This window comes from Eucyclogobius newberryi, unplaced genomic scaffold (assembly GCF_026437365.1).
Source record: "Eucyclogobius newberryi isolate DKJ021-1_F unplaced genomic scaffold, fEucNew1.0.hap1 SCAF_15, whole genome shotgun sequence".
Taxonomy (NCBI): domain Eukaryota; kingdom Metazoa; phylum Chordata; class Actinopteri; order Gobiiformes; family Gobiidae; genus Eucyclogobius; species Eucyclogobius newberryi.
The window spans coordinates 17,863,834-17,891,646 of record NW_027315779.1 but is presented as its reverse complement, the minus strand read 5'-3'; the positions used below and the strand labels follow the sequence as shown (position 1 = coordinate 17,891,646).

The following is a 27,813-nucleotide window of genomic DNA, read 5'->3' as shown; positions in this document are numbered from 1 at the left end:
CAATTTTAAGCAACACAAAAGAAGACAAGCTCTACACCAATGTCTGAACTTTGACCCCTTGATTCTTGTGAATTGATGGAATGTTGGGTATAAGATATTTAGACCATATTACTTTGCCAACCATTTTCCCCACTGTCTTTTCCTACTCGGTTCAGTTCCTACAGTGGGAACAGACTGGATGTGACCCTAAAGACTCAGTTGCATCTGCTAACTCCCTGATCATAGCCTGATGCCTGAAGAGGCCCTGTGGTGTCATGTGCCCAGTCAGGCAGGGACCCTGCCAATAGATTCAGCACAATATGCTAATTAGCCCTGAGAGGACTCTGCAGTTGTCACTCTGACATCGATAAAATTAATAATGTGCAAGAAATTCTCAACACCTGCTTTAATAACATTGGAGATAGAGCAACTATGTCTGGGCTGATACAAGAATGTGAACGTTAGACCTTCTGTCAAAAATAATTACTGTAATATTAAAGCTCTGATGTTCTGTATGGGCAATTAAGAAGTGGCTAAAGTACTTGTACAGCAAGATTTAATACAAAGGTTCAATGTATAATCACAGTTGTTTAACAACACTGATGTGTGATTTAAAGGAGAGTAGAAAAAGGTTTGATATGTGGAAATTGTTCAAGGAAAATAGTGATTTAAGAAATATTTTAAAAGTTTGTTTTATGATAATATCACATAACTGACAAAACTGTGTGTTATGTAGCATTACTGCTACCAAATAGCCCCTAAGTTTGTTTGTCACGTGTTGAGTGGCCATAGGGCGTATGGCATGATGACCCAGAGCTGTAAAAAAGATACCCATGCACAAAAATAGCAATAATATTCTCATCACCAGAACCAGAAATGTAGATGAAACAACACACCACCCCAGACCGCGTAAAGGAGCATTTTCTTCACAGCTGTACACCTTTTTGGATTCAGTGTCGTCCTGTACTTTTACATCCACATCTTTGTACTCCTTTTATTGTGGGAGCCCCCTCCTTCCCCTTGACCTTCTCTTTTCATTAGTCAGAGTGTGTCTTATGCCTCAGAGCATGCTGATAGTGCAACGCTCCAAGGCTGCGTTTATCAAGATGATAAAGCACTCGCAGACAACAGCCAAGTATCTCAAGGCTAGTGGCCACCATACCTGACAAGTGACAAGAGTTGCAATAACAGATCTGCCCCTGTGCTGTACTTCTTCCTCCCGACAGCCGACATATAGAGGCCTGATTGGTCACAGATTGCTGCCTTATGAGACATGTGGACCTAAAGACAAGTTAAGTGTGTGGGAGGTTGGTCCACAGCTGTGTGGTTTCTCACTTGTATTCTTTGGGTTTAAAGAAGATATTCAGAGTTCACTCAGGTTTCAGTGGAACAAAAACATCAATATATTCTTTACTTCCCCTACAAAGGTTTCATTTGTCAACACATTATTTCAAAGTTGTGTTTGATTCTATTTGGCAGTTTGTAATCATTGATACTGATATTTGGCCCTTTCTGTGGCGGTCTCAGTCTACAGCAAGACAAGAGGATTTAAGTAATAAACACTTTGTGAACTGAGTATCTTCTTGTTTACCTTGGGTTTTGATACACAGTAGATAATTCTTCTATGCTAACCAGTCATCAGTGTTGCTGCTAGATAGATTCCCATTTGCCGCTGACTGTGTGACAAAAGTTATCATGAACTGATGGGTCGCAGATCGGTTGCTGCCCTATGACTTGTGCTCAAATGAGAAAGTGAAAGTGAAGCATTCACACAGATGTTCACAGCAATTTTCATCATACCGTTAAACCTCACAAATCTTAAGAAACAAAATGTATCTCATTTCTTATATTCTAAACTTTAGAAATAAGAAATGAGATACATTTTGATAAATAATGAGTTGAGCTGTGGATACTCAGGCTTTAGAATTATTTATACATACATACAGTAATGTACATATATATTTATTCAAATATAGCACTTTGACGCAGACAACAGTCATTCCATTTGCCCTCCTTTTAAATGTCTTTATTACATTAAAACCTGCGAACAATTCCAATTAGAAAGGACATTATTTAAGTGATCCATTATTCATTCATTAAAAAGGCTGTTTCATTTTAGTTTGATTTCTTTGTTCCTTCTGGCAATGGATGTTCCGATGATTTAGCCTGCCGGTGCCACATTCTGCCTCGTACCTTCACACCCCCACACATGAAACTTGATGAGTGACAGCGTGACTAAACCGTGCCACTGTCACTTCACACTTGTATCACTGTGGATTTCTGTCCTTTTCAGCATGGATATTTATTTATATAATCATCTTTTGACGTTCCAACTTCAACAACACACTCTGTTCAGTCAACTACAAATAAATGTTAGAAATCATGCATTATTTCATACTTTCATACAGCTCACTCCATACAATTATTGAATTGAACAAACACATTCCTCCATTTGGCATGTTGCTCTGTTAAGGAGTACAATATATCCACATGCCAGAAAACAAGGACTAAATGCTCTATTATTTGTTCACACTCAAATTCATGAATGTTTTTTTCTGGTAAATACTGATCACATACCCCCAATCGTATTTTAGATTGATTAAAGATTGACTTGGAAGGAGAAAACATGACATGAAATACATCGAACACAATATCAAACAAAAGCTAAAACATTCACAAAATCTTTCTAAATAAACAAAAACTACCCTTAAAATATAAGGTGACACTAGGAACAACTCCATGGCAGAATTTTGAACCAACTGTATGCAGGACAGGGTGTGGTGTGTTGGCTGAAAAAAGTTGCCAGACCAGCCATTCCCAACACGTTTTGACAGACTACTTTACAAAACCTGAGGGTCTGGGATCCAACCCAGTCGCTCCAATTTCCAAAGGGAGTGATTGACAGGCGGATTAACCAATCAGACAAACGCATTGTCCGTTCGTGTCCAAACAAACATGGTGGATTACGAGGAAAGGATAAAAATAACAGTTATGAGAAACGTTGCCGACTTCTGCTGAGTCAACAAGCGACGCACTAAACTCTAAATCTCAGGTCAATAAAGTTATATATTTTGTTCCGAAAATATTTGAGAGACGTCTTCCGCATTTGAGAGACCCGTGACACAATCTTCAGGCAATGAAAAAAGTGCATTATAGTCATATTAAGATGAATGTCTATGGCATCAAAAGTATGTTCTAAATATTTCCAGATGCAGTTTATATGTTATGATAAGAAAGCTGCTTTGACATTTGTGTTGGTTGAATAATTCAGACAGGCCTGTTTATCTCAGAGGAGAATTAGACATTACAGTACACAGTAATTACTTGTAATTGGTTTGAACAAGAGAATGCATGAGTCATATTCACATGAGAGTGATGTAACGCTTGTGGCTTTGGGGCTGTGTAAATCTTCAGTGAGGGTCTAACCTTTTCCAAACAGTGCCAGGGGAGAGAGCAGCTCTTCTGCAGAGAGGGGTGTCTGAGTGAGTGATAGTGGTCGGCTCAGGCCCTGACCTACTGCAGCTCCACACTGACCTGGGAGCAGCCACAGCAGAGCCTATATCGTATGTAAAATAAATTCAGTTCTTCATTGAAGCCAGGTTAATTTCTAATCACATTTTCAGTTTGCATCCCAATGATCCATTCAGGTCTGTGAGGTAAAAAATGTTGACTTAGATCTACGTCATAAGGCGCTGGTACAGCTGGCAGCCCGGTGTAAACGCTCTCTCTTCTTTCTCACACTTATTGTGCTTTATCTCCTATATTTTGTAAATATAGTTAGTATATTTTTTCTATTTTACTGTACGATAGGGACACGCGCTGGAATAGTTTTTTAATTCAACTGTTTTTGACTTTTTTCGGCTGGATTTGAGCGTTTTTCGTTGCGTTCGTTGTGTTGTTGTGACGTGAGCTAGCTCCGAGCGAGCCCACCAGCCCCTCCCCGCGCCCTCCGGCCGCGCTAAAGTACGGCGTGTCGTCGGTACACGTTTATATACACGTTTATATGAAAGAGGAACTTCACGAACGATCGGGACACGCACTGGAATCGCTTTAAATTAACTTGTTTTGACTTTATTCGGCTGGATTGAGTGTTTTCGTCGTGTCGTTGCGATGTGTCTTGGCTCTGAGTCCCCCGGCTTCGGCCCCGCCCCCCGGCTCCAGCCCCGCCCCCCGGCTCCGGCCCCGCCCCCCGGCTCCGGCCCCGCCCCCCGGCCGGCGCCGTACCGCGTTTACACAAAGGAGGAACTCATGAAACTGCAGAGAACAGTCGTCTTACCCGGAGATCGTCACGTTATCCCGTCGCAATACTGACCTAACCTAATACTGATGTGCAATTCTGTCATATGTGCAATTCATGTGAAATTCATGTGCAATTACTGTGAAATTCATGTGCAATTCATGTGCAATTACTGTGAAATTCATGTGCAATATATGTGCTGTCGTGACACATATTCATGTGCAATTACTGTCGGGATCACATGCAATGGTATTTATTTATTTATTTGTCTATGGGAGTTTTTATTTATTTATAGGAGATCTTCTACTGAAAGTGTTTTTCAGACTTCCTATAAGTGATCTGTTCTTCTGTATCTACCTCTGGATCTACCTGCGTTGCACCAATGAAATTTCCCCATGTGGGACAATAAAGGAATATCTTATCTTATCTTATCTTACTTCCAGACCCGAAGGTAGCACAAGGGCTGTGTAAAGTGCAGACACCTAAATATTTTACATGAGTACACAGAGTACAGTGTGCTTTTGTACTTTCCACCACTGTTCAAGGCATAACTAACACATCTGCATAAATCTTCTCAACTATTTGACTCCAGCACTTAATCATTAGTCTAAATGGATTTTAACTTTTGTGATAAAACATTGGAGTGGATTATTTGGATCTCTATTTTAGAAAAGAGCTGTCAATGTATGAAATGTAGTGTAGACCTTGGTCCAGGACCTGAGCTGCAGTGACTCAGCCCTGGTGGCCGTGTTAAAAGGTAGAACGGGAGTGACCTGCAGCAGAGGAGCAGAGCAGGATGATAATAAGACTCCATGTGGCTGACTCCGAGTGATGGGCTTAGCTCCCATGAATATTTCAGCCTGCACTGAGGTGTGTTATTACAGCACAGCAGGAGCACTCTCAACACGGCTGCAGACACGTGTGCCATCACATCAGGTGACCCCCACACAAACAAGGTTATTTTGCCAGGCCCTGTGCACCAGCCCATTTCCAAATGTGCATTGACAGTGTTTTTGATAAACAGATTGACATACTCGGATTCATTTGTGAATAAGAACCGGAAAATAAATTCTGTGTTTGAGATTCCCAGTCCCAGGTAGTTGACGAAAAGGATTAAATAAATATTTTGTTTACTAGAACTAACTGCCCAGGGGTCCACACCACAAACTTAGTGCAGGAAAGCAGCTTCACTCAGCGAGCTAACAATCCACAGCCTCTGGCCATCCTCAACACTCCTCCATTATTTCAGCAGCACTGTCTCCAGAGTCTTGCCTCTTTTTACAAAACCGTGTCTTGAGATGAGAGCGCCACAGCACACCAGAGCCCAGACTATCATTAAAACTGAAGAAATTCACTTTATATGCAGTAAATACCAGGAAGTGGGGCTGCATATATGGGCACAGACTTCACTTACCGTCTGTGTCACTAAACCATGAAGTTCAGAAGTGTATGAAGCACATTATTATCAACTGAGATGGTACTTCTTCTTAACAATGCCTTTACTGTCTCTCAACCTGAACACAGGAGAAAACAGCACAGCCCTGAACAGGGAACTCCCAGTCCTATGCATAATACATGATTCTGTAGTTAGACATTTGAAAGGGCACATATTAACCTGTGTCTAACCCATGGAGCACTATTAATATTCAGTAGTTCATAATAAGTTGACTGATAAACATGATTATAACAGAATAAGAGCTGTCACGTTATTAAGTTCCATAAATATCATCAAGTTGGATGTAAAGTTGGCCAGTACATTGTGTCCCTCGCTGGACGCCAAAATTAATTAATGTGCCCGTAAAAAAACTGTGCGTCTGACCTTTATGGAGACAGAAGAGTCAGAAGTTATGTGTGTGTTGCACAGACGTCACAGAGATATTAATGACTTTTTGGTGCGCCTTGACCAGCCAGCCAATTCAATTATTCACTGCATTTTGGGCAGATCATTATGTTGTGCTATCAGTGCCAGCTGAAGCCCCGGTGCTCTGAGTGGATATTGCTCACCTGTATTGCAGGAACACAATGGTGAGGATTAGCATGATGAGTTGTTAGGTGTGCTGGCAGTCAATACTTTGAGACTGGGAGGAGAGCACAGCCTCGGGGGGAGTCTTGGTTTTAGAGGAGCATGGTAGCACCTGTGAAATAGCCAAGCAGATGTACAATCAGCCTGTGTGGAGTATTCCTCGCAGAGCAAATTTTTACACCTGCCAGAATGTAATTTTGGTGAAGCAACAGGAAGCCTTCCACTTTATGCACGAATCACACAGCGGCAGATTAGAGTGGGAAGGCGCTCTTGTGACGCCATTGTTTACGCCTGTGTGTGTCTGCATCAGGAACAAAAACAAGCAAACATGACATTTTGGAGGAGATTTCTGGAGGAGATTTGCGAGTGGTATGGTGACGAAAGCAAGTAAGTTTCTAAAATAGATGGTATTTTAAATGGATATGCAAAATAATGTTGGTTTAATCTGCTTTTAATTTAAACTTTTGTTGTGTACAATAAACAGCTCTTGTCTGGTTAATAGTAGACAGAATCTGAGCAAATCTTGATCTGCCTGTATTTATAACACAATAGCCTATTTATATAATATATATTTTTTCAAAGTTACTTGAATTCTTGTTTTGAAATGACTGTTAGTAATATGAGACAACAAAACCTGAAACCTGTGCTGTAGATATAGGCTAATTCAGAAAATGTAAAGAATATGTTTACATACAACATGTTTTTTACACAATATATGTACACTTTCCTGATTTTGATCCTCACCATATAACACCATTAGACATAAAATAAACTCACAACTCATACATCAAATAGATGGAAAAGCTTTTATTTATGTGGCAGCAATTGCAAAACCCTCAGTTAGTTAGTAGAATATAATTTTTCTTTAATTTGTCCATTGTTTTCTATAATCAGTGGGGAATCTACTATGTATGTATCAGGAGGAGGCTAGTTTTCAGTCTATTTGGAGCATTTTAAGGTGAAGAGTTCATTTTGAGTGAAAAATCACTGGAGTCACCAGTTGCAGATCCCTGGGGGGAGTGAATGACCTGCCAAATCTAATTTCTCACTTTGTGTATTTACCAGAACAGCTATAGTCAGGCAGAATGTATTGTGTCAGCGCCTGGCACAGCTCTGTTGTTGAGCTTCGCTGACCCAATATAAAACACTGCACGTGGAAGAATCATGAATCAAGAAATTAGATGCAGATCATTAGTGTGGAAGATAAATTACTTTCGCACAGTGGAGGAAACAGCAAATATAAACATAAAAATAAAAATAAAAAAAATGCAGTGTCCAAAGGAAATAGTATTCTCCTCCTTATGGTCTGTCTGGGCTGTCTTTGTCTTGTAATTTTGTTTGGTGGTCAGATATTAGAAACACATCTTCCAGGGCAGACATTGTCCAACCAAAAGCGCAAAATACACCAGTTAATAGTATCATAACAACTAGTGAGGAAAAATTAAGAAACTGTATCTTGAACTTTGAGAATGTGATTTCCGCTGGGCCTCATCGCTCAGTGTCCCGCCCGTTGGACCATAGATCATATTAGCCGACAGCGGTTCTGGACCCACGGGACACGCTGGTGCACAGGAAGTGGCGCTCACTTGACCAAACACAAGCCATACAGGACTGGGGGAATAAAAGCTGCCATACATCACTCTAAAGGTTATCCATCAGGCTGACTGCTCCGTCTGAGCCAGTGGTGGTTTGGTCCAGGCCCACACCCTCAAGGACTCCACAGCGGGATGGTCACTGTTTAGATGCGGATACCATGTAATAAGGATTTAAGTCAAATATGGGGTACAAGGCTGGGCAGCAATAATATTTGTATAATGTCTGGTGAGATTTTGATAATTATATTGTATTGCATGGGCTATTGAGTGAAATGCCAACGATTAAGTATTGTAATTGGATCAAGCCACCTGAACTACTCTTTTTGTTTGACTCTAGTGCTACCATTATTAACGCATTTGATAAGTTATCACTTTATGTCTGGTTGAACAACTACAAAATTAAATTATACAAATTACAATGCAGATGTGTTCACTGTCATATTCTTCCTTAATTATCATATAAAACCACATTGCAGCTTCACAATCACCTTCAGCCTTAAGTTCCATCTTCTTTAACTAATGAAGACATATAATTTCTTTGAGAGGGTCCTTAGAAATAAACTATTATACTATCCGCCTTAGTAATTCTTGAAGGTCCATCCAGGCAGCTACTACTGTATGAATTGAATTGAATAACAGATTTATTGTTGAAAAAAAAATTTAATCCTACATACATGACCAGGGGACTGATTTTTTTTTTAAACTACAGCGCAGTGGGGGGATATAAGGGGTAGGTGAAAACAGCACATTTATTCAAACATGCAAGAATCAATCAATCAAAATAAAACTTAGATTAAGCTTATGGTGGTTAAAAGTTCATTTAAAAAGTAAATGTTATATGTCTCCTTTAAACAGTGACACACCAAGATAACTTTCTTCTTCATATCTTTTTTGTAAAGGATGACTTGGCCCATTGGCTTTATTAGTTGGAATAGTATATTGTGAAATAGGGTTGAAAGAGGGAAGGACGTTGCAGCAAATTGTCGAGAACCGAATTCAAACTCACACGGACCGGCACTTCCATAACTTGAATTCAATTTTCTATCACTAAAGTGTTGGTTATTCTCCTCAAAAACGCTCTGTGCACTTTGCCTTTGATTGCATGTTACAAAAATAGCTTTAAGTGAGCCATTAAGCAACACTTATAGTCTATGACACGTTAGTCTATACATTTCTTTTACATGACAAGAGAGACAAGACTTAAACCAAACAGACCTCCACCAAAAACAGAGCAAAAAATACAAATTAAAAAATATATATATATTTTTTTAGAGAAATCATGACACACGGAACCCAAAGATAACGTCCCAATTAGCCCAAAGTCTGTCGAATTTGTCTATTTTCAAATAAGTTTTTCTTAACTTTTCCATTTTACGAATGTCCAAAGTAATTTCTCTCCAGTCCCTGATTGTTGGTGTAATTTGTGTCATCCATTTTGGCCGCTGCCATGGCAGGAGTCCTCAGGCCCAAGTACATAGTTCCAAAGTGGAATGGAACTACACTTTTCAGAAAAAACAAAGGGAATTCAATATAGAAACATGTGAACCTGTCACATAGACTTTAAGGCTGCATTTACACTTCAAGATTGGAACTAAATTGTGACTAAACCCAAAGCTACATCTAGCCCAGGCCATAACAATGACAATAGAGGACTAGATATAGTGTGATTGTACACTAATTCTGGCTGTGGGACTTAAAAATAAAAGGTTTACAGAACTGCCATAGGTACAAGTATAATAGAAAAATGTTTGGCCACAGTGCCATACATCTTTGTATATTAGTCCCTGTAGTAAAATAAATGCCTGTGCCCTTGGGCGTCGCAGGTGGACAGTCTGGTCAGATTAAATTGTGTTGGTGTGAAAGCCATGCTGCCTTCTGGAAGAGAACGCAATGGGACTAAGCGCCCTCCTCTAATCTATGTGCAAGGTGAAGTTGGCCAAGTAATACACTGTATGAAATCAAAACTTTGAGTGATGCAGACTATTTCTAATGGTCATAAAAGGTCCCCAGGACGAAAATAGGTTATGATATTAACTGCACCTCCCCAGCTCCTCTGGCCGCTGTTTACCTCCACACAAATCTCCTAGTATAATGTCAATTAACAAAATGCTCGTCAATTTACATTACTTTAAAATCTTGTTAACCTAAGCAACTGTAATAACTGTATTAAATGTCCTTGGACAGAGAACCCAACACTTCACTACAATGGCACTTGTGTACTTGCATTGTTTCCATGCTAAGGTACTTAGCTTCACAAACGCATAATGACTATACTTTAAGTAAACACCGACGATAAATGTTGCACAGAAATGCAGTTTTTTTTCTTCTTCTAAATGATCTGTCTTCAACTGTTCAGATCATAGCAGAGTAGTAGTAGTAGTCGTGGCCCTTTGACACACTCTAAGAACCAATTTCAGTCTGAGCAAACCGGTCTCAGAGTTTTAAAAATATCTCTTGATGGCCACTCGTAAATCGAGTACTTTCAGATCAAATGTTAGAATCACTCTCTAACTATCTTGCTAGTTACTGCATTTGTTATGGTAACAAGTTGAATATAAAAAGGGTTAGCTGCCTTTGCCTTGTGTGCATACGTTATGGTGGATAAAAATACATTTTAATTATGGAAAACGTTTACATTGTACATAAATAGAGAGTTGCTGATTATTATTAGTATTATCATTATAATTGAATTATTTTTAGCCAGCTTTGTCTGTAAAAATTTAAATTTGAGCTCAAATTACTGAAATTGGTGCTTTTTTTTAAAGTAATTTAAGTTTTTTTTTTTTTTACTTATTAACTATACATTATCCGTCATCAAAACAATTCAATAAAGTAAATTCAATGTTTGTTTTACAGGACCAAATGTGCCATACAAACATACGATGTTCCCTACTGCATGACTTGGAACACTAAACTGTCAGTTGATAAATACACTTAAATCAATAGCAGCATGCAAACTGAACTCTGAGCAATTTGCTAAAAGCGACATAGAAAATCCGTCACTTCAACATCGTAAAAGCTACAGGAACAACTATTCTCTGAGACGATAACGGGGGTCAAAAGTGACGAAGTACATCTTTTTAAGAATATCAGACTTGTCCCGGCAACATCGCAAAACACTTCTAAGGAAGGCAGCAGCCGAAACAAGGTACGACAAAAAAAACAGGTCTGACTAATCTTGAAATAATTAAAACTGTGAAGAACTAAAAAATCGGATAAGAAATACTGGCGCTGTTTGAAAAATGAATTGAAAAATGAATTGAAAAATGCAGTCGTCACTGAGAAACAACTGCGGAAGAAAAAAAAGATATAGGGCATATCACCAATAGAGTGCAAGTCCATTAATGTATTTCATTCTAGGGATCATTAAATGTTACGCTTAACAGTTTTGTATTGCAGTTGCTTGTGAAAGATTGTTGCATGAATGTGGATGATCAAAGCTATGATCAAACCTGCCAACACATTGCCCTATATATTTTGAAGATGCAACTAGTGTCAATATTTCATGGCTTCTTACTCTTCACATGACTTCAACTTGGCATAACAAACTCTTTCTCATCTTCAGTTCAACTCCGCTGTCACCAACACACTCAAAACAAACACTCAAACCTCATGCGCACTTGCTCCTACAATTAATTGCAAAGTTTAAGGTGTAATACATAAAAATGAATGAGCAGGGCAGTCCGGTGCATTCAATTTTTTAACAGGGGGATGCTTGGCCACTCTTTGGGGCTGAGAGATTGCAAATGTCAGTGCCTTGTCACTCAGGCCAGTCCCAGATGAGCAGCGAGATGGAGCCTGTTAAAAGGGAATGCGAAATGACAGGACACACATTAATATCCCCGCTGACTCACTCACTGTCTAACTGTCAACGGGGGAATATGTTGGAGAGGAATTACTTTTAAAAGTTTGTTCGACATTGGAGGAATGCTATAATTATGTCTGTTCAATACACTGAGTTTTTGTAAAATTATTATTTGGATCAAAGATGTGTGACGTGCAATCACTAATATTATGCAGACGTATTCAATTCAATTCGACTTTATTCTGGACTCAAGGTCAATTTCCAAAACGGACACATATAGGCACAAAAAACAAAAGGAAAATAAATAGTTTTGTTTTAAAGACAGCTATACCAGTGTTTCTACATCTTGGACTGGTATCATTTCGCACTGCGTCTTATATTTGTGAGTGAAAACAGGATTTCATTTTCATGTCTGATTCAACCTCTGTCTTTGGACCACACCTCTATTACCCAGAAGGCTTCTTATACCGGCCTAATACCTTGTAATATGCCTTCTTTAAGCATTCAGTCTTCTAAGAGGGGGGTTCCAAGCCGGCTGGGCTGATTGCCGAGACAGAGCCCCCTCCCTGAGTCTCTCCTCCCAGCCATCGCTCTGCAGTTGCCATGGATCACCAGCGTCCATCTCACACCAATAAATAATTATTATTTGCATAACAACTAAAAAAGACATTATTTACTAGTCTTAAAATGCTTGTTCATTCTTTGAAGTCTTATGATAATGTAAGAAGTGCTCCTTTATATTCAAAAAGTTCCCAAAAGTGCCCAAATTATCTTCACTGAGTAACTAAACAGTTTAAAAATGTGTCTAGTGTCTTTAGTTTGGATTGTTTAGTAATAGGATAATCATTCTATGGGAGTTTACTATCCAATGTATCCACTCTATTGCTACATATTGTAAATGACATGAGTCCAAGGATAAAGCTAACCCTATCTGCAGTTGTTTGGACTCAGCCGCTGCCAAATTTCAATGACACCATCCGAGCACTGAGCCAAATTGCCTCCAGGCTTTTGTATTAGTTGAAATAGATGACACTTTGCAGAGGGATATGTTCTCTGGACATTGATGCAGTGCCGTGTCCTGGGGTTTGGATTAAGTAACTCCAAACACACCAATGACTTCCATCTGTTCACAAGTCAATCTAATATATTCCACAATTAGATGCATGCTTAATATCTGCTATTTGTCAGTTTGTCACTGGGTTTGTGGGGAAGACGAACCAAGCTGTCAGGAACTGGCACAGACGGGGTACATTTCCTTCAAAAAGATATGTGCCGAGATAGAAAACTGTATTGTCATCCAAGTGTGTTTTTGCATGCTTGTGGTAACATTTGTGGCAACTCAAGCAAAACTAAATAAACTGAAGAATTTTGTACTCAATTAATCAAAGTTTGTTAGGTGAAAGCATATTCATTATTGCCCATATCCTGATACAACAATACAACTATTGACATATGTATAAAATGAAGGTAAATAGTGCAGAGATACAATTGAGTTTAAGAATTGCAAGAGCTGGGAATAGTAGTGTTATTTTAAAGGTTTAAAATAAGTAAGACAGATATTAATGTTATTAATTCATTAAAATACCGATGCTACTAATGATTTAAAAAGTACACTGCAGCAAATAATTGAAAGTCCTTTTAACTATTGCTATAGGAGGTACTTGAACCCATACACCTCTGCGAAAAGCTGATGAAATGCTAGTTTTGGACTTTTGGACTACCAATTAAAAATAAATACCATTCCCTCCACTAATACTGTTATTTGTTAGTATTTATGATTCTGATGCCAGAGAAGTGGATCTGGGCAGCTTCCAGGGAACAACACGGCACATGGTTGTGAGTAGTGTCTGGAGATTCAAGCATCATTAGAAGTGCACTCCTAACAGGTGCACATGGACACTGGGAGCAGGGCGGATTGATGAAGGTGTCAAAATGGCTCAAAGTGAAACCCAATAACAGTTAACTACCATTCCTCTACTGAATATCGGACTAGTGCAAGTAACATGAACGAACTTATTGCAATGCCCTACTCAAGTCTGTCACTACGACCCTCCCACACACAAACTGTCCCATCTGTTTGAGCTACACAAGCCATTAGTCCACGTGAATGTACAGTGCAGTTTCAGAATATATTTACATTTTATTAAAGCTAGATGAGAACTTGTTGCAGATATATCAAATATACATACAGCCTGTCCTTGAGAATGTTTCATAATGTTACATACAATGCAACAATAAAGTAGGGAAGTCACACAAAATATTCATAGCAAATTGTAAAACACACATTCTTGAGGAGTCTAATAGGATTCCTGCCTATTTACTAATACACAGCATGGCAAGGTCATTTTCAGGAAAGAAAATAAAAAAATCTGTATTTTTGCAGCTCTGCAAGGGCAATATTTTCAAATCATTCAAGCTGTGGACCAGTCAAAGTAATTTCCTGGGACTTCATTTACCACCCTCCACAGTCTCCACAACCGCACACTCGAGGAAGGGAGAGCGACAGGGACAACCACTCTCCTTTGGCAGGGACACTGAGCGCCCCACAGCTCCCAGCGCAGCGGGAGACACCTACAAACTGCTGAGCAAAGATACAAGCCCAAATCCCACATTCAGAATGCTCATGGACACGGCCCTTCTGTAAGCTTTTCAATTAGTTTCGATTAAGCTTTTAAGTTCTGTGCCAAGGAATTTAACATGCACAACCTAGTAGTTATGGAATTATAAAAACAATAAATGACATTTTTTGTTTTAAATTGTTACATTATGAGATAAACAGTTATTAAAATTAATAATACATTTTAAAAAATCATGTCTAATAAGATCAATCTTTAGTGACGGCGGCAGCACACATGCCAGACTTCTCTCTCATCCCAATTTCACGCTAAACTGTCTTGTCTAATAAAGCCTACAGGCCAAAAAATCCTTAGCAGCCAGCCAGTAGAAGTATTATTAATATTACTCAAGAAGGTGTGTGCTTATTATTCATTCACTTTTATTTACTAGGTAATTATTTAACCAGGATCGAAATTTCTTTTTCAAGGGTGACCTGGACCAAAGTGAAACACACAATAAAACTTGAAAACAAATAAGATTACCACTATAAGCAGAATTAAATCAAATACTTTAGCTGAAAAAGATTTCCTCATTTATTCCTAAAAGGAGGATAATGCTTTTTATTGTTCCCAAAGCCCAGCAAAGACCTATGCAAAATGTAAACAATGTTTGCGGCTACCTTGGAGCCTCGTTACAAGGGCCCACTACTGTGCAGTGTTCATTAGAGTGGAAATGATATGCGCAAACAAAGAGAGGCGTCCAAGCAGCACACTCGCCTGTGTCTTTTCATCTCTGAATTGCATATGAGCGCAGCAGCCTCCTCACCTGGTCCCTGCAGGCTCAGTCCCTGGGTCTCCAATCAGGCGCTTTATTGACGACAGACGTTCAGTTGCAGACGGGGACACTAATAGAGGAGGATGAAGACTGATCAACACGTTCACACTGATTCATTGTTGGAAAATTCAGAGCAGGGCAAAATGGGAGGATTGTTTGAGAAGTTATTGCTGTTGATAGTAGATTGGTTTACAAGCCACAACTTCAATAGTCCTGCACAGCAGTGCAGGGTGTGTTTGTTTCATTGTTAGGTTAATTCACACATCCTTAAATATGTGAATCAACTATGAAACTATGAATGAATGAAATATTTGCAAGTGGCACGTCACATATATTTTTTGTAAGTATGATTCATTTGAAAGTATTATTCAAGACTAGCTATTATTTAACAAATGTTTCCCCCGAAATGTTCACAGGTTGTAATAGGAGGGCTAGAATTTCACATTTTGCGTTCTTATTATGTTTTGTATCCCACATTGGAATGACTGTGTGCCAAGAATGCACCGTAGGATAATTGTAATCACTAGAACGAGGTGAATCAATGTATGACCTTGCTTCTTATAACCATTAACACTTACATGAATTTCACATAACTCATTTTAAAAGTATTTTGACCCATATATGGTATTTCTGAGTAGCAGCACTACTTATAGCAACAGTGACAGTCTTTTTGGCCTTAACCATTCTGTGGAAATAAGTGCGAGGGTGGCACCGTAAACACAGACTTGCTTGGCTTTGTTGAGCTAATGACTTCCTGCTCCAGTGGTTTGTGAAAAAGCGTGAGAGCCAAAATAAATAAAATCGGCCCCCGAATTTAATCTGTCACTCAAAAAGAAAGCCTTTAAGCAGAAACATGCAGCCGCCCCAGAGGATGAAGTGAAATTACAGCCAAATCTCCCCGGCATAGATCTAGCCTGTAGTGCAGGTTTGTGTATTGGAATTTCAGATTGGTAGATAAGGAGGGGATTCATAAAATAAAATCCAGAGCATTCACAATGTCATCCAAGGTGGCAATGTAAAACTATCAGTATTTTTGGATCTGTAAGCCTCGCTATTGTAGAAGAAAAGTGTTATTTTATCTCTGAGACTTTGCCGCGAGCTGGTTTTGAACTGCGCAGCTCATATTAACAAGCCGAGGCAGAGTGAGAAATGTTGCAGTCTGCAAATTAATCACTGTATATGAATTGTTTGCTTCCGCTGTGGACTCCCGGGAAAGCTAGATGGGCGTGATGAGATGCTACAGGGAGAGAGGAGCTAAAATTAATCGGGAAAATCAGAGAAGTTTATGCCAAATCTCTGTGTGGTGTTGTTTTATCATGCAGAATAATAACAATCATACATTTCAAGTGTTGAAAATGTGAGTCTTTTAAGTAGATCTACAAATAACATAATACACGGTAGAATGTAATATAATAATTTGTCTGAAAACAACAATCCCTTTAATGGCAGTTTTAAATATGACTATCTTTCTTTATCGAAATAAGACAAAGTATTATTACATACAAACCCATTTAACATTGCCAAATACATTTTAAAAAGCCAGTTTCTCAGGATAGTTGTCTTCACTGTGGGCCTGACCAATCACAGTCAGCATGGTAGTCAACATGGCAATGCCGACAGATGGCCCATTTTAGCATTTTTATGGGCAAATTTTGTTTTGTTTTTTACGTAGAAGCACTTTGTATATTTGAGTACGGGGTAGAAGTCTGTGCTTTTCTCTGACTGGATTTAACAACAGTTGGATTTCTCGGCTTGTTCTTGTTGTTGTGATGCTCTGACCAATCAGATTAAAATATTCATCATGACATCACCTCTTTTCCCTACAGCTTTAAGCGAGAATATGTCCAGATTAATACACAGCTCAATTCAGGGTGATACACATATCAATCTGGCTGAGTCGGGTCGATGTCTGCAAATCGTGTAAGGACCATCACTGGGATTTACGAAAAGTTTAATAATGTAAAGATTTTACTTAGTTCTCCTTTTAATAAACATAAACATTTCACCGAGGCTATTTGAAAATTGTTTCTCTTTGGCTGTCTTAAATTTTACAGTCCTAGTTACATGAGTTATATTCAAATTACTGATAATACACAAACAAAACGCTCACTTGTAAACCAAAGTCTGTATTTATTCACTCTCAAGGTTATGAAAATAGATGACTTTAATGAAAAACAAACTTAAGATTAGCAGCAAGATGTCACTTTGTATGAAACATGAAATCAGTACATCTATTTAGTAATATTTTTACCTATTTATCACTTCTCTATAATGAATCTCTCCCATCAAAGTTTTCAGGGTTTTCCCATGAATATTCTGAGGCTAAAATGAAATAAGAAAGAAGACATGAAATGCAGATTAGTCTACTGGGAAAATATGCAAATAGCAAGTCTTTAGTGGATTTATGCACAAATATAGGGTGCGGCCTCTATTAACATCTACCTTTGTGTATTTAAATAGAGTTTGTAATTTCCATGGTCACATTCTAGATTGTCATTATTATTCCATAAGGCCAAATGCTGCATGCTTCGTGGCACGCATTTGTGTTTGCAGCTCTGAAATCAGATACAGGGTGTGAATTGGAGGAGAAAATTACATTTGTACAAAAGACATAGTGACCCACTCAATTGCTTTTATTTATTGATACATTGTTCTTATTTTCAACATCATTAAAATCTTAAAACTTTATAAATGCATGCGTAGTAAGTTTATTGTTAGTTTGTTACACTTAGTTTGAAAATTCAGTTTGGCACCACAATTTGGAAGGACCAGGTTTTATTGCTCGAATCAATTTGGCCTTATTTCAAGGTTCACAGCAAGCCTCCAAAAATATAGATTTTTCTGCCAATTTAACTAAAGGTTAAAACTTTGTGTTTTTATTAAGTCAAAAACTTAATAAAAACACAAAGTTACTGGAAAGTCACACCCTAAACTTTCTGCATGAATGATATCAAACAATACTGCAATCGCATATTATATACAGTGGATACGGAAAGAATTTAGACTTGTTTAAATTGTTCACTCTTTGTCCCCTGTAGCATGATGCTGCCACCACCACCATGTTTCACTGTTGGGATTGTATTGGGCAGGTGGTAGTGACTTGTTTTCTCCACACAGACCGCTTAGAATTACCACCAATTAGTTCAATCTTGGTCTCATCAGACCAAAGAAGCTTATTTCTCATAGTCTGGGAGTCCTTCATGTGTTTTTTTGGCAAACTCTATGCAGGCTTTCATGTGGGTGACACTGAGGAGAGGCTTCTGTCGGGCCACTCTGCCATAAAGCCCCGCCTGGTGGAGGGCTGCAGTGATAGTTGACTTTGTGGAACTCCCATCTCCCTGCTTTAGCTCTGGAGCTAAGCCACAGTGATCTTTGGGTTCTTCTTTATCTGTCTCACCAAGGCTCTTCTCCCACGATTGCTCTTACCTCTTCCATTTAAGGCTTATGGAGTTCCACTGTCCTATTAGGCTGCAGAAATTCTTTTGTAACCTTGGCCAGCTCTGTGCCTTGCCACAGTTCTGTCTCTGAGCTCCTTGGGCAGTTCTTTGGACCTCAGGATTCTCATTTGCTCCGAACCTGCACTGTGAGGTCTATATACGGCATGTGAGTTACATATGAGTCACAGCAAAGGGTCTGAAAACTTATGACCAGGTGATGTTTCAGTTTTTTCTTTTTTAATATATTTGCAAAAAATTCTGCATTTCTGTTTTTTCTGTAAACTTTTTTATTTTAGTAATGAAACAAAGGGTGCAAATTTTAAAGGGGTCTGAATGCTTTCTGTAACCACTGTACTGCCTCAGTGGTTCTCAACTGGTCTGATTGTAGAATACATGTTTAATTCCCTATTTTATTTTGGGCCTTCAGGACTGCAGGATAGGGAAAAATAATGTATCCAACCAAAATAATTTTTACATGGCAACAAATAATATTAAAACCAGCTTGTGAACCACTATAAATGTTTACTATAGATACTTTTTTTCATATTTTACTTGAAACTATCCTTGTTTTAAATGCATATTCAACAACTTACTTACAACATACACATTTTTTAAAAATACATTAATAATAGCCATTAACAGCCAGTGCCAATTGCTTTCAATGATAAATATCGCACGTCATACATACGGCCTCTATCTTGACCCGTTAACAATCAGTACATGTAACCGCTGCCCATTAGAGGGTGGTCATTAATAGCAAATGGGTTAATTCCTCCACATTAAGCACAGGGAGATAAGAGCGCTTCTAATAGTTGGTTGGCCCTTCTTGGAGACGTTCAGGCTTATCTAAATCCTCTTGGCAGAGCTATCTCAACACTGACAGTACAGTTCAGACGGGAGCTTAAAAGTTGTCTTTAAATCAGCTTTTTTAGTATAAAGTAGTGACAGGAAGTTGGTCTGATGACGCTCAAGTTGCTGTGTATGTTTGACAATAGAAAATGATGGTCTAAAAATGGCCTTGTCTCTGGAGGTGGTGGAAAGTTTGTAGAATACAATTATGTGTTTTGTGTCTGGAAGCATTATGTGACCTCAGTTTGGTCTGTGGTGTTGCTGTGCCTCGGGGACTGCCTGCTGGAGTCTTTGTCCAACTCGCCTTCCTGATCAGATCTGCCCAAAACTGGGTTGCCCTGACACACAGGAGAGCTGCAGGGAACAAAAAACACAACACCATTAGATCATTATCGGGAAGAAAACTGAATAGGGAAAGGAAGAAAAACTTGCTATTAAAATATGGTACAGCAAAACCACAAGCAATTTAGTCCTATAGTAAACAACAGGTCTCCATGGAGCAGGGATCTCTACTGAGCATTTGAATGGTTCACACAGGCTGAGACAAAGACACTCCAAGACAAATATTGACTTGTGCAAAAAGGAAAAGCAGAAAAATGAGTCACCTCTATTTTTTATCAGCTAAGTTTGAAGGTGTAAAAGGCTGTAATGTTTGTTTGTTTGTTTGCATGTATGTATGTATGTATGTACGTGCGTGCGTCCGTCCGTGTGTGTGTGTGTTTTTTGTATTTTAACAAAACATTTAAGGTGCACTATGTAATTCTTCTGGTGGAGGTTTGTATTCATGGAGATGTTAATGGTTTACCTGATAGGTTACACAGCATTCAACATTAAACTTAGCTATCTCCATGGAGACAAGAAGGGGACATTATCAGGCCAAGTTATGGGTCAGATCTCTGGAGAAACAACCCCACTCACAGTAAGAATGCATGTTTTTGAGCACACACACACACACACACACACACACACACTTACTGCTTGGTGACAGAAGTGTCACTGTAGTTACAAAGCATAACTTATGTATTCTGAGGTGTCACATATGGGGAAGTATCTAGTGTAAAACTTCACACATTCAATGCCAAAATATTGTTTTGGTGTGAAACGCTGTGAAGTTAGAGGGAACAGTTAATTGTGTTTAATATAATAGATTATCTTTTTATGGTTTGGTCTATGGCATTTTTTTAACTGTAGTAGAAAGCAATTCAGCACGGTCTCTCATGACGAAAGCTCCAGTAGTTTTATAAAACTGCATTACAGAATAACCTTAGCCTAAATGATCTTGTATAATAATCCCATCCAACACTTCTCTGTTATTTATGCAGAAGCTAATACTCCACTGGAAAGAGAGTGTTCAAGGGCAGCTGTCCTCCCAAAATAATGACTCACTCTGGCATGCATGTTTTAGACTAACAGAGGACAGGCAGATGCTGTGACTGTCAATAAATTTTCCTTTAAACAGATAGGCCTTTGAAACCCCAAAGCTAAACTCAGTTTTTTATTTCTTAATTATGATGTACATTATCCACTAAAATAACAGTCATGTTGAACATCTTTAAACTCTTTTCACTGAACAAGACGTCTCATTTTCAACATCTGTTAGATGACTGTTTTATTCCAAGACTCTGTACTTAGGAGGCTATGAAAATATCATTAGGACTAGCACTGGCACTCCAAGAGACACAATTCATCTTTACAAAATAGAAAGTAGTTTGCTCCCCCTTCTAAAAATATACTTGAGTGGGTTATGGCAGCAGAACATGGCATAAGTTATATTGTGTATGTCAGTGAATGTGGTTATTATATGATACCAAATATCTAGATGAGATGTGTTGAGATAATATATAGTTATGCAAATTATTGAAACAGTATTGGCTTAGAAGATTAACCAATTAGTTAAAGATATCTGTATCAAGGTCAAAGGGTAAAATATTGCGGCTGAACATCATGTCACAAGCATGCTTATCATTGTTAATGTCTCAATCAAGAACAAAGCAAATACAGTGACATGCAGTTAACCAAACTTGGTGGACATCAGGCAGACTTTATATTCACACCAGGCGTCACCTGCTTGTGTGGGCTCAGTCACTGTCTGGCTTGTACATGTACTTCATCACCAAACTGTCCATTTTCTTCTTTTTCTTCTTGCTGTCCTTTTTGCTTGGCCCTACCGACTCCTTCTCATCATCTGATCCTTTGGTTGGGGCCCTTTTCACACTGTTGGAACTACGATACGAGATGATTGACCCGGAAGAGGACTCTGATGAGGACTCAGATGATGAAGATTCTGATTCACTCACTTTTTTCTTTCCTCTTTTCTTAGATTTTTTGCCTTTCTTCCCCCTGGAGCTCTTTCTACTCTGTCTCTCATCTGACGAATCATCAGACAAAGAAACTTTGAATTTCTTGTCTCTGCGACTTCTAGAGCTGCTGGTGCTGAGGGTGCTTGACGGCCGAGTTCTGTAGTCCAAAGTCGAGCTCGAAGTTCCTAATCCCTCATCATCCTTCTTTCGACTATCTTCTCTTTTCTTATCCTTGTCTTCCTCTTCACTTGATTCTTCGAGTTTGCTGCGTTTGAACTTAATAGGCTTGAAACTTAGCACTTCATTGATTGCAGCCTCTAGATCAGGGTCTAAATAGTTACGGTGAGAGACGGTTTTGACGTCAGACAATTCTGGTAGAGCACTGTCAGTTGTAGAAGATTGACCTGGGTTGGAGAAACTTCGACTGAGAGAGCGTGGGCTATAAGCAGATGTGCCTCCCTCTGCGAATGCAACACTGCGACTATCATCATCGTCGTCATCATGGAGGCCAAACTCGCTAAGGCCGCAGCTGCGTGCAAGAGACAGACGGGAGCTGCTGCGTCTCTCGTCTTTCCAGGAGGAGCTGCGGTGAATGGAGTGAGGACTTATGCGGCTAACACTGCTGATGGTGGACTTGTTGTCATCAGCGTCCATGTCAAGCATTCCCCTCCGGGTGGAAAGCCGGACAGAGGAGACCACAGACTCCTTATCATATTCAGGGCTACTTTTGGAAGCCCAGCGGGAATCAAAACTCTTCCTGGCTCGACTGGTGGCTTCAGAATAAGCCATTGAGATGACTGAACCTTTGTCATCTAGGTCATCTGAAGCCTGGCTCTTCTTCCAGTCGTCCTGGAGGTCTCCGGATTTGGACTTGGCTTTGCGCATAGAGGCGTGGTCTGGCGTGTCCATCTGTTCTTTCAGAGTGCTGAAGAGTGAACTCTCATCACCGGCACCCCCTATGGAGTCCTTGAGGTTGGAGCGTTTCCTGTAGCTCAGTGAACTCATGACAGACACTGATCGGGCAGATTCAACCTCTTTTCCATCTTTGATTCCGTCAGTGGTTTTGTCTTTGCCTTCTTTTACATCAACAACATCTGCATTTGCTGCATATCTAGAGAAAAATAACACTAGCAATCAACCACAAGAAGAAGAAGAAGGACAAGGCATACAGAGATGCAGAGATTTTTGGCACTCAACTTCAATGTTAGACTGTCAATTTGTCATTTTCATTTTGCCCTTGGAACCAGGGTAGAGTCAGCCCTGCTGATTGCTGTTATGTACAATACACAGTAAGAGAGGTAATCAGCGAGGGATGAAGGCAATATTACTGAGGCTAGACACCATTTAGCAGGCGTGCCAACTCGCCATAGGCCACTTCAATAAATTTGACAGCAGCCGCTTCCCTTTCTGCCTCCCGTCATTAGATAGATTCACTGGAAGAGAGCAATGACACCTAATCATAGGAAATACCCGTCTGTCTGGAGCAAAGGGCCCCAGGTAATCCTGGGAATGCTGTAGGTTTTATCGCCGTGTTAGTGACAGGGTGTACTGTGGTGATGTGTCATGATGCATAAGGACTGACCTATTGCTCTTCAGATTCCCTTCTTCAGACTGGGTTTTTGCTGTGCCTTTGTTCTTTGAAAGCCGAGACTTAACTCCATCCACACGATCCTCAACCTCAGAATCTGTTTCTGTATCATCTCCACTGCGGAAAAAAAAGGATTCATTGTTATGAGAGGTAAATATGGTGATGTCTCCAACTTGCAGCTGTCAAGGTTTGTTAATATACAAAATTAATTAAATGTTCCTATTAATCTCAAGATGCAAAGGTTAGAATTGCAACAGATTAAATGCAATTAGTTTGATAGCCAGTAGTGTAAAAATAGCACAGAATGATAAACAGATGTTGAAGAGTCAGGCAAAGTCGTGATCTGGACAGAATATAGATGATGCACTAGGAGGCATAATTAACTTGTTTTGCTACATTTGGGCTGGGAGCATCTGTGTGGCATGTCTCTTAGTGATCGTTATTGGAGTGGAGCCATGAGACAGCCCCATGGCCTTAGTCCTGACATAACAATCAATACATGCAGACCCCTGGATCCAAGTGAAAAAGCACAAGAGATCCCACTTGGATAAGGTCAATCCTCTTTCATTTGTCTCCAATCAGCGGTGAATGTTTTTGAATTATGCATCCCATTGTGAAGGAAGGTTAATGTGACAGGAAACGGCATGGATGACTGAAACAAAATCACCTTTACATCAGTGTTGCTTTAATGGCTGTAATGTGTGGAATACATTGATGTCAAATTCAACATCTTCCCACAAGCTTCTTCAAACATGGCATTGGCACCCGCATATACCGGTACTTGATGTGTGAAAATCAATTCCACATTACAGTTTAAAAGCAGCTCAAGGATGTTGTGAAGGCCACATTTGACTTTCATTTTATTGATGATTTGAGTTTGTTAAAAAATATAAATATTTATGTACAATTTAAAGACACACAGATGGTGGCTATTTTTCCTACATGAAGATCACATTTGGTGATAAATGACAGTCCTGTAAGTATGTTTGACCTGTCATGTTAGAATTACAGTTATTTATGCTCCTACCCAATGCAGCTTTCAAACTGTCATGTTTCATCAATCTAAAATGTGCACCTTGTTTACTCTTGTTGAATTAAAGATTTAGCTCCGCCAAGTGCATTGTGACAGGTGACTGTCATTAAAAATGTGGTGAGGCACATTGTTTATGTGAAACAAGGGTGTATAACTGCATCAGTGCAAAATGTTAAGACCAAACATAGCAAATTTACAAGTGGATTTGGAGTGTTGAATCCTGTCATTTGCCCACATAGTGCAGACATGTGTCTATGCTCCCATTGAACTGCACACTATTTGCTTTGTCACTGTGCATTGTGGTTCACATTCAATCTGGTTTTCTAAAGAACAAAGTGTTCTCTCTGTGGCTGCTCCTTTCTGGTGGGTTGCTTAAAAGCATTTTCATGAAAATGGCACTGCTGGTACTCTCTTAGTTTCTATTGTTACTTTGACCACTTTATCATAGGACGGTAGACAATGTTACAGAGACAAGCCCATCTTCTACCTGGTAGTTTGCATAAATATGAAAATTGTATTAAAAAAAAGGAAATAGAAACAGACCTCTACCAAGGCATTATCTTCCAATAGCAAATATATTGTGCCCATACTAGTTCCAGCCTAAATGCACTGCCCTATAAACCCCATCTGACAATGATCAAATAAAATGCAGTGTATGTAATTTTGCACGGCCACACAAAATATTCCTCCCTGGAAACAAATAGCTTCATTATCACTGTTAAGTTGATTACACTGCCTACATTTGTCAGCACTGTTATCCCTGCTTTTTAGCATGATTTATAGCACAAACAATTAGTTAAACCCTGCAGTTAAACAAAATCCCTTCATCCCCCCATTCACCAGAACACACATACACAAAATAAAAGGTGGCTTGCAATTGAGTGCTTTGCAAATGGTGTCACAAGCGATTTGTCCTTGGTCTCACACTAGTAGCTAACCAGTCCTGAGGCTCGTAGATACAACCGAAGCCCCAAGAATTTAGAAGTGAACATTAATCGCTTCTGACAATTGGGCTGCAGCGGTTGTAAATCTCTGTCACAAATGCTTACAGTCAGTATCAAACTCGGTATATGGCTTAGTTCTATAAGTTTAGCACTTCTCTAAGTTTAGAATAGGTGCCAGGTTTGGATACTTTTCATGGTGGAAAAAAGGAATGGTCATTTTAGACATGAGTCTCATCTCCACTTACATAGACAGAGTCACCTTTTTTGTTCGGTCATGCTGCTTTATGCTGCATGCAATAAGAACATTGAACAACAAGATTTTTTGCCCCCTAAAACTAAATGCAGTGACATTCTTGCTTTGTTTGAACACAAAAGGGTGGTCAAATAAATGTAACGCAAATAGAGGTATAGGCTACAGATTGTGATGGCTGTGTCAGCATCAAACTAACTACACTTTGATATACTGGGATAAAGGTATGAATTTTAGAAGCTACAGATTGTTTTTTGCAAAATACCTGGATATTGAATTTTACCAAACACGGAGCTTTTGATTACACCATTAGAATTCAGACTGATGACTAAGCATTACTAAGTTACCCAAGGTGATCATTTGTAACAATATGAATATAAAGTGCTTCTAAAGGAGATTAGTCAGAGAAAGACATGCGTGGAATTACATTTGTAGTCTCATGTACAAGCTACAATGATTCTTTCTTATACAATGTACTCTCTACTAACAATGACAGAAATAACCAGTGTGCAAATGTATATAAAGATAACCAGTGTGCAAATGTATATTAAGATAACCAGTGTGCAAATGTATATTAAGATACGAATATTACTCAAGAATCCAAAACCTCTGCCTATTTTCAGGGGAGATTCTGAATGAGCAATCGGAAAGTAAGCAACAAAAAAGTAATTTGTAATATGTATAAATCAATAATGCAGTATGCAAAATGGGTGAGCATGCAAAATCAATGCATAACACTAAAAGTAAGGTGTCAGATCCAGCGTTTGGGAATGAAACCAGTTTATTTCCCCCAAATGAATTGGCATCTACTTGTTCTTGACTTGTTGGAAAGATAGAAAGGAGAAAATGACTGAGAGAGTAAATTAATTCCACGACAGCTATGATTTCAAACAAATGCAGCGGATGAAGGTTTCTGAAGAGGGCTCAAATCTAGCGAAAGGATGATGGCTGTTGATGATCGTAGAGACAATGATGCAGTATTACAGCAGCTCAATGAGCATATTTTCCATCCCCCTGGTTAAAGAAAGAATGTGTGAGGTTGAGGCATTTTGTTCACTTTTTTCAAATCTAAATTATTGCTATATTTTCTGATATTTCATAAGATCCAACCAGGCAGACTGTGAACAGACACCTGAAAGCATGAAATAAAAGCAAAATGAAACAGCAGGGGCATCCCTCTTATCAGAGATACAGTTCTTGCATGGGTTACCATTCTTTATAACAATGCCTTATCCACACTACAAATATAAAGTAATACTGCATTATTCCTTCATGCTGTTAAAAAAGGGGCAAAGCATGCATTTTTCATTCTCACGTTTTGTTCTTTCGTTTCTGGTATTTTGTCACCATATCTTGCAAACTGCCAGAAGAAAAAAAAAAGAAAAGTGAGACGCATAAACAACTCCAAGTGGTACCCAATAAGATAACAGGAATTATGCAGCACCTGACATAGTAAATCAGTTGAGTCTTTTTCAAACAGTGCTACTATGTATATTTCATCTCTTGAAGAGGCCTGTACAACTGTTTACCTGAGTTGACTTCACAGCAAGCACGACTCTCAACCTCTGTGCAAACATGGGAAACCAGTGGAGACGAAATATAGGAATCAAATTAAACGCATTGGTGGGAGTACAAAAGAAGTTAGAGAGGATTTGATGTGGCAACGTGGGAGATATGAAAAAGGACTAAGTCGTGACTGACAGCCTTTTGAAAGTGAAAACTTGCGGTTCTACACTAAGCAGGTTATTGCACTTCATTTCTGCATAGCTGTAACTTTTATGTATAAAACTCTGCTAGACTGAGACAAGAAAAAATATTTTACCTGTTTATAAGATCATCATCATCATCACTTTCCATCTCATCCTCGATGGCCGCCTGAAGGTCACCTATCCTTTTGAAGGCTAGTTTCAGATCCATTTGTAGGCTCTGGTTTGCTGCTTCTAAACTCTCTATGTCCATTTCCTGGTGAAAGGATTACAATTTAGTGAGTGCTATCTACTTACAGTTATCGATGGCCCACACACGGCTGTACCAGTTCATGCTTTTTGCGGCTGGCCTCTCCCTCCTTCTTGGACAGCTCAGTCATCTCCTCCTTCATGTCCCTTATCTGCCTCAGGACTCTCTTATTCTGCTCTTTTTCACGGTTCTCTGCAGCGATGCGCTGGTTTCTCTCCTCAGTCATCTTCTCCAGATTTTCTTTTAGACGGTTCACTAGACTCTAAAGAGACATTATAAAGTTTGCATTGAGTTTAACAGAAGAAAAAAAATATATAGTATAGCGTATAATCTGTACAAAATAATAAATATATATACAGTGAGGAAAAAAAGTATTTGAACACCCAGTGATTTTGCAAGTTCTCCCACTTGTCATCGTAGGTGCATT

General features: G+C 39.1%; 1 protein-coding gene across 4 annotated transcripts in view; it reads right to left on the bottom strand.

Annotated features, from left to right (window-relative positions):
* Nucleotides 1–17,135: 17,135 nt before the first annotated feature.
* LOC140360968 (unconventional myosin-XVIIIa-like) overlaps nt 17,136–27,813 on the bottom strand; it is a 49,638-nt gene continuing 38,960 nt past the window's right edge. For 3 of the 4 annotated variants that reach the window (XM_072446492.1, XM_072446493.1, XM_072446495.1), the window contains 6 exons: nt 27,463–27,648; nt 27,253–27,392; nt 26,746–26,790; nt 23,198–23,320; nt 21,380–22,726; nt 17,136–19,669 (listed from right to left, as the gene is read on the bottom strand). In XM_072446492.1, coding sequence (XP_072302593.1) covers nt 21,394–22,726; nt 23,198–23,320; nt 26,746–26,790; nt 27,253–27,392; nt 27,463–27,648 — 1,827 coding nt within the window. In that variant the 3' untranslated portion in view covers nt 17,136–19,669; nt 21,380–21,393. The remainder of the gene's footprint in view (nt 19,670–21,379; nt 22,727–23,197; nt 23,321–26,745; nt 26,791–27,252; nt 27,393–27,462; nt 27,649–27,813) is intronic. The other variant, XM_072446496.1, reaches the window with a different exon arrangement.